Source organism: Pogonomyrmex barbatus, unplaced genomic scaffold (assembly GCF_055798465.1).
Source record: "Pogonomyrmex barbatus isolate J1 unplaced genomic scaffold, ASM5579846v1 scaffold12, whole genome shotgun sequence".
Taxonomy (NCBI): domain Eukaryota; kingdom Metazoa; phylum Arthropoda; class Insecta; order Hymenoptera; family Formicidae; genus Pogonomyrmex; species Pogonomyrmex barbatus.
Window position 1 is genome coordinate 3818262 of NW_028297108.1, and position 14099 is coordinate 3832360.

The following is a 14099-nucleotide window of genomic DNA, read 5'->3' on the forward strand; positions in this document are numbered from 1 at the left end:
TACGTTTTCCCAACACGGACTGATTGCGGTCCACGAGAAACGTGCTGAACGCTAGTAAAAATTGGACAATTTACCGGACAATTTTCTTCTCTTTTTCACAATTCGGCAATTAATTCTCATGATAATCGTACTGAATTTTCAACACCAAAATAGATTTCCGTTCATTCCTCGTCTGCAGTAATTACGTCCGCAATATCAGCAGACAACTCTAATATTTCTGGAAAATATATTTTGTTCAACTACCTGATTCATTTCATCGATTTCCGTCTTATTTTTGACCATTAATATCTATAGATAAAAATGTCAAAAGTTAGTTTAATGAGAATGTCAGATAATTGAATAATTCGAATAGTTCTAATTTTAAAATGTTCGGAGGTTCAAACCTTTCGAATTGAAAGCATTGGAATAATTCAGTTGTTTAAACTCACTGTAAATTCGAAAGACGACAAAATAACGAAAAGAAGAAAAAAAATCATAATTGGACGAGATTCAATACGTACCGATCACAAGTGCACAGTATTTTCTATGGTTTCAAGGTCTTTAGATATTACAAGCGATTCGTAAGCCAGATGTGATATTAAGACGGGCTGGTAGCACAAATTAATGATTCCTGCCAGCAGCGTTCGATAGCACGGGGGCGAGACGTATCGCGCGAAATCACGCGAACGGCGCGCGTATACCTCTATCTACCGGCGCGGCAACGTTATTTCCGCCACGGCACAACGTACGCGCCGCGTTCACCACAGCCGCATACTCGTATTACATCGTCTCTCGCGTCAGGTTGGTCGAAGGTGCGCCAAAGTCCGCATATACAAGAGAATCCAGAAGGGACGAGTGCGGGAGGGTCGAAAGACAGGGACGCGCGCGCGGGGATCAGGTGAGAGAAACAGAAAAGGTGCGCGGGGATAACGGGGGAAGGGGAGGGGGTGTATAATGGCGAGTATTACGGGCACTTAGTCACTTTTGTGCCGCGGCCGCTATTGTGCTAAGACAAAAGATGGAGAATCCCCTGGAACGATTCAACTGTCCCGAACGAGCCCAGTCGCCAGAGCACGGCGCGGCCCGGCGCGGCGCCGCGGCGCGACACAACGCGCGACGCGACGCGACGAGACGAGACGAGACGCAACGCTCGAACGAGCATGATGCTCGGGACGAAATTAAGCCCCGGTATGCTTCGGCACCAGCGAGGTATGCCCACCTTCGTCCCGCCGCTCGTAGGAATTGCGAATTGCAGCGAGCGCACCTACCGCGGACCTACCGTATTTGTACGACCGTATGAGAGAGCCCTTCCTTCCTTCCTTCCTTCCTTCCTGGGCAAACCCAGACGCACATTGTGCGAGTTTCCCCCTTTTGTTACCTGCGTTGTTTCATTTCGAGCTTAAACAGAGCGCGCTCGCACGCCGGGCTATCGCCGTTGCCTCTTGTAATTCCTGTTCCAGCATTCAACGCTCTCTTTGGCTACTCTTCTGGAAGTATAAAAGGTACTTCGACGGAATGGTTCTTTTTCAATTTTAAATGTAACCCGTTTAACGGGTCGTTTTTCACATTTATAATATACGTATATGTGCAACATCTATTAATTTACAATTCGCAGAAATGTAAGGGAAAGTAAGATCGTGATCGATACGCGAGTACTATAATTTCTAAGCTGGGTGGCTACGGGTTACATAGTAACCAATGTGTTAAATGTATTAGTGAATTGCTTTGGTCGCGGAAACTTGTCGAAGTGCCGCAATTTCAACTGTCGTTCACGCGGTTTGCCAATCCAAAATGCGTCTCGGTAAAGGGAAGACGGGATTAGCTTCGTGAACGAAACGCAATCATGATTCCCGTTTCGGCGAAACTCTCCCTTTATTGAACTCTTCAGAGTTCTTCAATTTTGTTCTCGCAAAACAGCGACGAACGGCGAGCGGGGCGTGTCGAATAGGAAAAAAAGGACCAAGACTCGCATTGAAAGCCAAAAGCATTCAACGTCTCGCGGGTCTTTCATCTTGAACATCAAAAGGTAATTCCCGAAATTATGGAGATTTTTCCGAAGAATCGTACGAAATTGACGTTACTCCACCGAGAGGTCACGGACTCTTTGTAACGCTGGAACGTCACTGATAAAGGAAGGAATAGGTCGAAAGTACAAATGAAACGTTACCTCACCATACGTATACATACCTGGTGTATGCCTCGCCTAAGTCGTTGACTCCGGTTTCCGTCTTTGCATTTCAACGGCAAAGTTCTCGTGTTCTCTACTCCTGTACTCGAGACAAGTAAACCAGCGATTTTCAGCGTTGTAATATGCGCATTCCCAATAAGCTCGCGACGTATTTCATAGGAGAATCCGTAATAATAACCTCACAATAATTACCCCTTTTGACTCAACTCGAAAATGAAATACTAATCGCAATATTTGCATCCGACGTAACGTAATTCATTGCCTATTCATTTCTTTAAAGTTTGTAGATACTTAGGATAAGTGATTACAAACGGGAAAGCACGCATGAGACCTATAAGAGGATTGGAAATCGACTATATTAGTGAAATCGAGTAATATCTACTTTCACGATCCCTTATATCGATAATTGTAGCAAACAGGTGGATTCTGAGGAAATAACGCGTAGTTAATGGATCTGCGATGATCAGAACTATAATAAGCGATGCAATGTTAACGCATTAATCATGTTCGCGGTGCAACGAGCCGCGAATGGACTGCGCATAGAGGCCGGCCAAGATTATCCATTTCCACTATCCATTTTATTCAGCATCATCCGGCTCGCTGCCCCGAGCTGGCTGAGTCAAAGTCGCTCGATCAAATCGATCCGTGCCAACTGCGCGCTTCGTTTCCAGCTGTCGGATCTGTCGCTTTGAGTACATTTGCGTACAGCTGCATCGACCCCAATGAGCGTTAGGATCGAACCGCCACGATCGTTTGTGTTTCTGTCGAATCGTACGTGCTCGAAGAAAAGGGTACGGATGTCCGGATGTCTCCGAAACCATCAAAAGAGAGAGAATGTACGCATTCAAAAAATATTAGAAGAAATTCGAGAGATTCGATGAAATATATCATGCGATTTTCATAACACGATACGATGAAAATTATAATGAAAATTATAATGAAAGTTATTAAAATGAAAATTATTGTAAAATTCTAACTTTTATTACTAGAATACTATCGAACGCGAACTTCGCGCGCGATAATTATTCTCTAATATTTTCTAAATTTTTAATTTGATTCTTTTTTTTTTATTAATCTATGGATTTATCAAATATTACTTATCATTTGTCTTTACAGTACACATAACGTTTTGTAAAATTTATCTGAAACAACTTTGAATACACTTAAAAGAAAAAAAGAAATCTTTATCGATGTAAAAGCAAATGCTAAAATGCTCGCAATTAATATTGTTACACTATTACATTATTATTATATCATATTCTACTTACTAGTAAGAATTTACTAACTAGAATTTACTAATTTCACGTGGCTAATTTCTTATTAATTATTATGGCCAGAAACTACTTACTTAGCTATATTGCTGATCAGTATCTCATTAACAATTTTCTGGCCAATTATTATATGGTCAATCAAGATAATTTCATTATTTCATTGTAAAATTGATGTCACATCAATAAATTATATTATAAGAATATTATATTTTAAAAATTATATTATAAAAAATATAAATATATATAAGCGAGCTTTTCGTAGAAACGTTTATATTTTCGCTGTAGTGAGCAGACACGTTTTTTTTCTCTTTCTTCTTTTTTTTTTCTCTGTTATGTGAGCTACGTTATTCTCTGTTATGTGAATCATTCAAATAGTCGTATCTCGCAACGTCGTGTACAATACGTTTTTTTCGGTGATATAACACCTTTAAAAATTGTGGTTTTATAACAATTGTCGAACGGTCCATTCTTCGTGTTCAATCAGTTGCAATCACTCAACAGTGTACACATACTTCCTGTACAAGCGGGCGTAAATTTTTGAGACCGCTACCCCGTATCGAAAACTTTGCGTCGCTCTTTTCATTTTTCTTCAATTTCGATAATGGCTTCTTTGTAATCAGCCATCGCTGGCTTTTTGTGTTCGCCTCCCTCATGTAATGGTCCAACTTTTGCAAACTGAAGAGCGAGGGTGCGGTTTTCTTTTTATCGAGGAAGATACCGAAAGAATGCGAGTGCATTCAACGCGCGGAGAGATATCCTGGCGAGTGGCGCATAATGCGCTTTATTGCGTCCGCGACCACTACCTCCATGTATGCGGTGTTCTCCCTCTTTCTCTGCGTAAAAATATTCGCGGAATAAAAGCACATAATGACCCATCGCTGCCGTCGCCGAAACCGGCGAGAAAACGAAAAGAGAATGTAGAATTTCGTTAAAGCACTCTGTCAAAAAATTCGTTATCATACATCGTCGTTCGTTAAATTGCGAAAATTAGCCACCCCTCCCAGTCCAAGCACTTTAGTCGCTTCGAACGTCTCCGCAAAAGTCAATCGATCGCGCATCATAATCCAGGCCTCGTAAGAATGAGCTTTGATTAAATCTGACGCCCTGAATTGATCACGCGTAACGATGCGAGAGCTTCCGTGTCGGCGCCGACTTTGATGAGACAATTTGAATAATAGCGATGGCTCTTGACTTGAGAAAAAGTGTCAACCTCCGATTTCGCGTCGCATCGAAAATCCTCTCGACTGGTTTCTCGAGATCAAACTGTCGTCGAGGAAAACGAGGATCTCCCATAGAGTTATCCTAACTCGTATTCACTCATCCCGGTGAATTGCCATTGCGAGAACGTCAAGAACGTGAAGTCGTCGTCGTCGTCGACCGCACAATTAGCGTTAATCCTCGTTAATCCGTGTCTCTCCAATCTGCATTCCTTTATCCGTTCTCCCCTACGACTCGAGTACGTGAATACCGAGTACTACCGAGTGGAGATCGTGTGTATACGTCGTGTGTAAAGATCATATATACAGGGGTAAGAATCAATGCGCCGTATAATGAAACGATGGTGACGACGCTCAGAAATGAAAGGTCGAAGATAAACGAGATAAGACGTAGCTTATCCCGCAACTCTGATCATTAATATTTCAGTTTCACATATTTACGACAGCAATCAATATCCTATTCCTATCTCGCTTCGTGCCGGAAGCGACCTAGAAACGCGAAAACTAGGCAACAGTTTAAGGTCTCGTGTGTGCTGCAACGGGAATATGTGACAAGTCCTGCCGCTCTTGGGTCACGATAAACATACGATATAACGAAGTGAAGGCACTTTGCGGCAGCGTCTCTTATAACGCTGCTTCTCCCCAAAACCTGCCTCAGCTGTACTTTATATCATATTACAGTAATATTTAAATAATATATTTTTTTACGGCAACATTTAAATATATGCAATAAAAATGTATATACATATTTTTATAAATATACATATTTTATATATATGATTTTTTCCCACTTGTGTCTGGCTTTTTTTTTTTTTTACTTTTTTTTTAGATCATGAAACACTACGTTCAATAGACCAAATATCACCGGTGTGGCTTATCGAACCGTCGAAACAGAAAAATACGTACAGGGTGCTATGGTATATCGTCTAAAAAGACGGGTTACAGTTTTGTCCAATCAAGTGGTTCTATTGGCACACGTCGTTGGCTCGCAACCAGAGCCATGATCGATCTCTATTTGTATCGGCCGGCAATCGGATATTGGTCGGAATATACGAAAAAGAGGAAGGCGTCGACCGAGGCAGCAAAATGGTAGATGTAAGCAAGAGATATCGCGGCGGGTGTGGTAATGTTTCACCAAGTTAGTAAATAATATTTGAAATTGATGTTATCTGCGGCTTTACGACGACGTTCGATATACTCTTATTTTAATTACGACGCGCAATTGACGAAAGATGTATCAGCGACGGACATCTGAAATTGGGAAATGACAAATCGCGAAAGTATGCATGAAAGTGCGAGGAATATAACACACACGTACACACATATATGAAAGGCGAGATAGAAGCGCAAACTGCAGCACGGACCGTCGTCGTTGCGTCGTTGGTCGCGCTCATTGTTGTCATAATCTGGCCGGGCTAGGCCCATTGTTTGTCATCCAATCTTTCCGCTGAATTTCCATCACGGACAATGGTGGCGGTGCTTTATAAGTTGCGCGAATTACATGGGCGAACGTTGCTCGTAAATATAGCCGGTGAATCATGAAAAAGCGTTGCTGCGCTCGCTCTCTTTGCGCGTTGTCGAGCGATACTTCAAATTCTCTGGGTTTTACTCTGGGTCGCACGACGAATAAAGAATGCGCGTCTATTTTTCTTGCGCAAACGTCATCTTTATCACTGGAACTTAAAGAAATTGAAAGAAAAGTAACTAATTTAGAAATGACTTTTCTTGGAAGTAAATTAATATAATTGGCATACAAAAAGTAAGAATGCGATTTTTCTTTTATATATTGTTCGATAACTCTCAAAGAAAAAGAAAAAAAGAAGAGAGAGAGAGAGAGAGAGAGAGAGAGAGAGAAAGAAAGAGATTTCGATTGTATTCTACTTCCTCGCTTATCTCTCATAAGTTTTCAACGGCGGAATCCTTCCTTCCGTTCGAATCGTCCTTATCGAGATAACCGATAAAAAGCGGACGATTCATCTCGCGGAACAAACGGAGCGAAGTCATCGGTGACTGCTAGCGAGTAGGTGGATAACGGCTGCGAGTATTATTCGCGCGAGAAGAGAGTAGTGACGAGAATCATGCTACCCGCTCGTAAATCAGCGGAATTTCGCAACCGTTCCGGGACAATTTTATGATTTAATCCGGTGGATGCGTGAAGGCTGCGGTCACAAACGGGCGAACGAGAACAGCGGTGAAAACGCGGAGCCGTCGCTTGCACGAGTGTATATCGGGTATGCACTCCTCGAGATGAATTTCCCGCTTGTATAGTAACCGCGGGGGTGAAAAAGCGGCCGACTGCGGCCGACTGCGAGCTCGCGGTGTAACGGGAAACGCATTCGTACTCGAATTCTCGAATTCTCCCCCCCCCATCGGCCGCATTGCGTTCTGCGGCCGCGGCCGCATCGGTCCCGCCGGCTATATCGCGATAAGGCGTAATAAAACATCGATTAGTATCTACATTGGAAATTTAATTAACTCGCGGGATAGGCCGCGGGACGTTTCTGTAAATTGCATTTTATTACATTGGAAATCGATCTCCCTTTTTTAACTACCATTCGCCATTTAACACCTTCCGCCGTTCTGCCGGAGATGGATATTTGCAGCTGATGATATATCGTTGAAAGGGATGTGAGGTACGCTGATTTATTAATAAGTCGACTTAACTCTGCAAGGAGACTTCTCTCTTGCATGAGATTTAATTTATCTCTTAATCGCAGTAATGTGTAATGTTAATAAGTACGTTAAGTTTAGATTATCGTCGCGTGCCCGCGATACCAATTCGTGCGCTAACGTCGCACGAATCGAACAAGCGCGATTACCTTGAATGAAGATTACGACATACATTAGGAGAGAAGCGACTTACGCGAGGGAAAAAGAAAGAAAGGGAGATCGTACTGCGCGAGAATCAGTCGCGAGGCTCGCGTGACGGACGAGCTTCGGGCCCGAGCGAAAGGTTTCTCGCATTTCGTAAATCGCAAATCGAATTAAGCTCTCAGCCGGCACGCTATCCTCGATCCGAAATGTCGTGGACGTATAAAAGGGCGCGATAACGGCGCGGCCGGACAAGTGAGTTGCGGAACGTGTGCCCACCCACTCTTTCGCGCCGCGTCTCACTTCAATCTAGGAACCCTCTCACGACTGTTACGTGCGGCTTTAAGCGTACATCTCGCCCGGAGATTCGCCGTCGCTCCCAGCACCGTCGTCAAGTCGGTCAGGAGGGAGAAAGGAGAAAAATCCGTCCTACGTCTCCTATCAGTAGTGTTTCGTCATTTGTATTCAGGGAACCAGCCAAACGGATTCCAGCGGAGGGGGGGGGTGGTTGCATCCAACGCGTGCATCGACCGCGCGCACTTGTCAGCCCGCGACTCGACGTCGAAGGATGTTGATGCACAACGCTAGTGGTATCGTGGCCGGGCCGTTGACTTTCGCCAGCAGAGTCGGGTAGGTGCGGCACCGTATCGTACGCGATTACCGTATCGTTCCCCTCATAATCATCCGACATTGTGTGGCGGCTGCGAAGCGCCGCTGGTAATATTCGCGGCGCGAAGGAGGGTAATACGAGCGTCAAACTGCGAGCGAGCGAGAGGGATGAAAGTTCTCTCCGTGCAAGCGCATGTACACAACGTACGCGCAACGTAGACACGTTTCGTTCCCGACTAAGATCGCGATACGATAAGAGAGGGCTTACGGAGCTCTCTTACCGCCGGGGAATAGACAGGCTATCAAATTGTGCGCGCATTACAGCAGCATTGCGCTGCTACTTCGATCTTTCGATAAGCCGAGAGGACTAATAATCACTCGACATCCCAATTAGCGCACCGGCCGGATTTAATCCATCGGCAATGCGTATGCTGCATGGATTTCATCGTCATTAATGTTGGCCGCACGTGAAAGCGCGTCATTTTCCGCGCGATGAATGAGAATCCTTTTTTTTTTTTTCCCAAATAGCCGCCAGCGGCGATGGTGCAACAACGAAGATAACAATGCTATCGATAATAATGTATAACGTCGGCTATACGCGGATGAGATTTCGATATTATTCGGCCGTATAAGTCTCGGTTATACAGAATTAATATATATTGTTCGAGTTTGCTCGTGTTCGATAACGCGTTGAAACTTCCCCCATGACGTTATGCCCCTTCGATCAATGGCGATTTTATCATCGAATATGGACGAATTTGCTGCTCGTAAATGGATCATCTCCACGCTGAGTCGCACTGCGATCGATGTAACGAATTTGCGGGTCGTCTTGCTCGGGAAAGTCGCAATTCTTATCGTCGACGCGAAAGCTATTTGTCCTACAACCTTTACATTTGCGATGTCGTGACGGAGTAATAATGCCGGTCACGAAGGAAGCGACAGAAATTACCTTCATAGGTCTTATGGAAATTCTTGGCTGCCCGTTTAATCTCTGCAGATAGCGATCCAGGATTTTGCTTTATCGCGCTTTAATCAAACATTAGAAAAAAATAACAATTTTGCGCACCAACGACTCTTGCATAATAAGTAATCATCGTTTATTATATCTCGAAGCAATCTTCCGAGTAATCTAGCATTCCTCGTTAATTATCATGATAGATTTTTCTTCGCTTAAATTCAAAATCAGTTTTATCTTATAAAAAATTTTGCGAGATATTATTTCAGTATTCAACATTAACCATCACGATAATTAAACATCGGATTAAAATTCTGAGAGAATCAAATCCGTCGGATTTGAATGAACAATATAAGCTTCCGTTATTTAATTTATAGAAGCTTTATTCGTCGCGGTCGGAGAGCTTCGCAAGTTTCAATAACTCTGTATAATCAAATATTGATTAGCCGATGTATTTTTAAATAACAGAGATGTACAGCCGCTGCAAGAACGTTTTCTAGGATGGAACTTCCCCGCCGAGCACGCGGATCTTGTGCATCCGCATTGGCGTGCATTCCTCGCACCCGGAAGACTATGGCACGTCGCTCTCGCGCTCATTTACCTCTTGCTTCTGATGCTATCTCTCCTCGGGAACGGCATCGTTATTTGGATTTTTAGCACGTAAGTCCGCCATTTAAGAGAATTTCACAAAAGAATTTGAAGATTAATATCAAAAGGAATTTAATTAAATGTTAAAAAACAGAAGAATTGTTAGTAATATAATCTAAAAAAAATTTAGTTTATAACTGTATAATATATTTTTCTAAAATTCTAATTTTCATAGTTACATATATACTTACGTAACTGTATTATATTTTATTAATGATGATATAAAAATAGAATTATCTCCAAGGTTTCCCCAAGTTTCTTGTTTTCTTTGCATTAACTATTTTTATCCATTTATTATTGATATTATAAGTGCTTCTAAAGTATCTTCAAAGGTGAGAAATAAAATAAAATAATGGACTTTACCTTATAGTATTCTTCTCCATCCACATTAAATATTTCAGTCTTTTTTCTATTTTCTTATATTTTATTTTTGTTAACTGCTTATTGCATAATTTCTTTAGTAAAAGATATACATATAATTATAAATAGATAGATATGTAATATAATTATGATAGATTTGTCCATGGATTTTTGCTAAATCCAAATGAAAACGAAGTTATTCCTGCAAAAATGAAGTTGCTGCCGCCATCTTCATACCCTAGATTGAATTGCTTCAGTACTGTCTGCATATTATGATGAGAAATAATAGTTTATTTCACTTTTATTTTCTAAAAATAGCGTTTCTTAAAATCAATTAATATGTTTAATAACATGTGAATGTTTATTTTAATATATTAATATTTAGATCAAAATCACTAAGGACACCATCAAACATATTTATCTTGAATTTGGCCGTGTTCGACTTACTGATGGCAACAGAGATGCCTATGCTCATCATAAACAGCTTCCTGGAACGAACGATTGGTTGGGAGACTGGATGTGATGTGTATGCTTTGCTCGGCGCGATTTCCGGAATGGGACAGGCGATCACCAACGCAGCAATCGCTTTCGATCGATACAGGTTGGCGTAATTTATCTTGATAATTTCCATTTTTGATAAATACCGAATAATTTTTACTATTACTAGTCAATCATAAGAATATTTATAAGTTTGTTAAAATTAAATAATTTGTTTTAAACGATATTGATAATATTGATAATGAATTGAAAGGAAAATAAAGCAAAAGATTTTACGATGTGGTAAATGTCTCTCGGAATTTAATTATTAATAGGAACATAACTATACTATTATGCTTGAACGTTACAGAACAATTAGTTGTCCAATTGATGGTAGACTGAATGGAAAGCAAGCAATGGTGTTAGCTCTGTTTACATGGTTTTGGGCATTACCATTTTCGATATTGCCTATGACGGGACTATGGGGTCGATATGTAGCAGGTAAACAGGTTCCTTCCATCTCTTTTATCGCTAAGAAAGTAATAGAAGAATTTTAAGAATTAAGCTCTATTTTTTCAAACTCACTTCTAAAAAAAGTATGTTAAGTTGATATTTGAATGTATTAAAGTTATTGTTGTCGTTTTTCTGTGATACTAATTGATTCTTTCATCGCGCTTACTTCGTGAACGGCTGTCATCGCGAAGATCATTTTGACAATTGTATTGTAATAAAGGGTTAATAATATAACAATATAATATAATTTTTGCTTCTTCTTAATTTAAAAAGATAAATAGCGTCCGTAAAGGAATATAAAAAAATTAATTAATAAATAAATAAAATAGCAGTATCAAGAAATATAAGCAATAAGAATAAATAGAAAGAGAAAATTTAAGAAAGGTGAGAAAAACGATTGTAAATATGAAACAACTATTCAAAGAATAAAAGAATAATTATTTAGAGTTTCAGTAATATAGTTGTAATCAATTATAGATATAATATATATTCATAAATATATAAATAAGTTATAATATTATAATTATATCATTTCATTATGTTTCTTATATTTTCTTATACATAGATCTTAATATTTTTTATTAATAATTTTTTCTTTATATTACAATTTATTATAGGTTTTTTTCTTATTTTTCATTATAGATATATGTGCAAGGTCCTATATTAAATAATGCATTTTAATATCCCTTGAATAATGCATTTTAAAGAAAAATGTTTCATATAAAAGTTGTAAGGTTTCGAGGAGGCCACATGACTGCGATATTGATTTATTTGCAGATGTCGCTACTATCGAGATTTTTTTATGATCGTCATTTTTTAAAATGGAATTATCTATTTTTTGTTACGCAGTTTAATGAAAGTTATATAATTTTTCAGAGGGTTTTCTTACCACATGTAGCTTTGATTATCTCACGGACGACGAGGACACGAAGGCATTCGTAATAATGATATTTTTCTGGGCGTATGTCCTTCCTATGTTACTCATTATATATTTTTATTCGCAATTGTTGAAATCTATTCTCTCTCACCAAAAAATGCTTCGCGATCAAGTAAGCGGAATTTTCATGATTCAATAGATGATTCTAAGTTTGATATTGTGATATATTTGAGGTCTATTTTGTGTGTGTAGGCGAAAAAGATGAACGTTAAATCGCTCGTGTCGAATCAAGATAAAGACAGGAACGTTGAAATGAGAATCGCGAAAGCCGCATTTACGATTTTCTTCCTCTTCGTGCTCGCATGGACACCGTATGCGGCCGTCGCTTTAATCGGAGCTTATGGAAATCGGTAATGCGCTTAATTTTCAAAAATATTCTTTAATATTCAAGGAGTCTTTGTTTAATAATCATTCTTATGTATGTTTTAGCGAAACGCTTACTCCGCTATCAACGATGTTGCCAGCTATATTCGCCAAAATAGTGTCGTGTATCGATCCATGGATATATGCAATTAATCATCCTAGGTAACATACCTATATCTTCGGCATTCTTTATATTTTTATAACATTTCATATAAAATATAGTGTGCATTATTACAAGTTTGATCAATATAATCAACACAGAATTTCGATATAAATAATTACGAAATAACTTTTCGAATGAATAATTACGAAAAGATTATTTTAATTCAATTTTGAAACTTGCACTCGGACATGCACAGGTATCGACAAGAACTGGAAAAACGCTGCAAATGGATGGGAATTCGAGAACCAGTAGCTGAAGACACTGTATCGGCGCAGACGGAGAAAGTGACTGCGGAAGAATCGTAATTTCTTTGATGATCAACGCCATCGATGACAGTTGTCGAGAGGATATCGATCGATCATATTGCTTTTTTATCAGAAATGCAACTTTGACCGGTCGCCTAGATATATTTTTCTTTTTTTAAATATCTTATTAAAAATATAATCGGATAAAACTCCATTCTCCATTCTAAAGAGACTTGTAATAAGAAAAGATTTATTTAGTTAATGTATGTAAAGCTACTAGTATAAATATCCAGAGCAAATATAAAAGTATTTTTTTCATTTCCCTTTCAATCCTTTCTGAATAATAAATAATCTCGACACAATTAAAATTTCTACTTAATTACTTGCCACTACATCATGCTTTCTGTAGTTTATGAGAGATGGCAGAGTATGGTGGCCTGCTTTGTGCTGCCATCCCTCTTGGCTAGTCTGTTTCGTATTGATCTTGGATTAAAAATTTCAAAACATTTTGTGACTAATTGTTTACTTGTCTCGCTTTTATTAATAGTAAAAAATAGCTGCAATTAAAAGCAATAATTGCAAAATTTATTAAAATCAGTATGGTGTTTCTAGAATACAAAATTATACGTTATTGATTTTTAGATATCGTTAAACATAAAAACCTATTATTTTCACATTTTGCGAATCAAGATAATTATTTAGAACTAAATAACATATTTTAATTTATTTAATATTTTTCATAAATTGGACTCAAAAGTTGTGTATAAAAAAATTGAACAAATAGCTTCTCTGCCATAGTTTAAAGATCAAGTCAAGAATCAGTCGTTTGAGATAGTGTAGATTTTCTATCCATCGCGGGTGAAGAATGACTTATCCATCGGGTGAATAGAGTAGATAGAGATCTCTTTCTGTCCACCGAGAGTGGAGAAACATTGTTTTATCTCGGAACGAGGTCACGTGCCACCCGAAGCGCGGAGGAAGCCCGGATAGAAAAGAAAGTCGATGAGGAGAGTGAGGACGGGAGAAAGGTAGAGCGAAGGAAAAAAAGGCGAGCGCAGCTCGAAGACAACTCCAAGGAAATACCACGGCACGTTCACGTTTATGTGTTATCTTTTAGTGTGGGAAAAATATTGTCCTACAAATCAACTCCGGCTGAGAAATTGCTTCGTCCGTGAGGAGACTGAGACTTCTGGTAATTGTTGATCGTCCAACTTTTATTTCGTAATCGAATTAGTTCTCTATGATAAGCTTAGTAGCTGATACCGAACATAAAAAGGCTTGTGGCCTTCTCGCGTAGACGATAATTCGAACGCCGTTCCGGACGAAAGTCCGTTTTATACTCGCCGGGGGGTGTAAAGATTCG

General features: G+C 39.6%; 1 protein-coding gene across 1 annotated transcript; it reads left to right on the forward strand.

Annotated features, from left to right (window-relative positions):
• The first annotated feature begins 7701 nt into the window (after nt 1-7701).
• Nucleotides 7702-13042, forward strand: Rh5 (Rhodopsin 5). Its single transcript, XM_011640377.2, has 8 exons — nt 7702-8096; nt 9499-9690; nt 10424-10639; nt 10886-11016; nt 11905-12077; nt 12158-12315; nt 12395-12490; nt 12688-13042. Exons 1-8 carry the CDS (start codon nt 8035-8037, stop codon nt 12794-12796), a joined length of 1137 nt encoding a protein of 378 aa, XP_011638679.2. The 5' UTR covers nt 7702-8034; the 3' UTR covers nt 12797-13042.
• Nucleotides 13043-14099: the final 1057 nt, after the last annotated feature.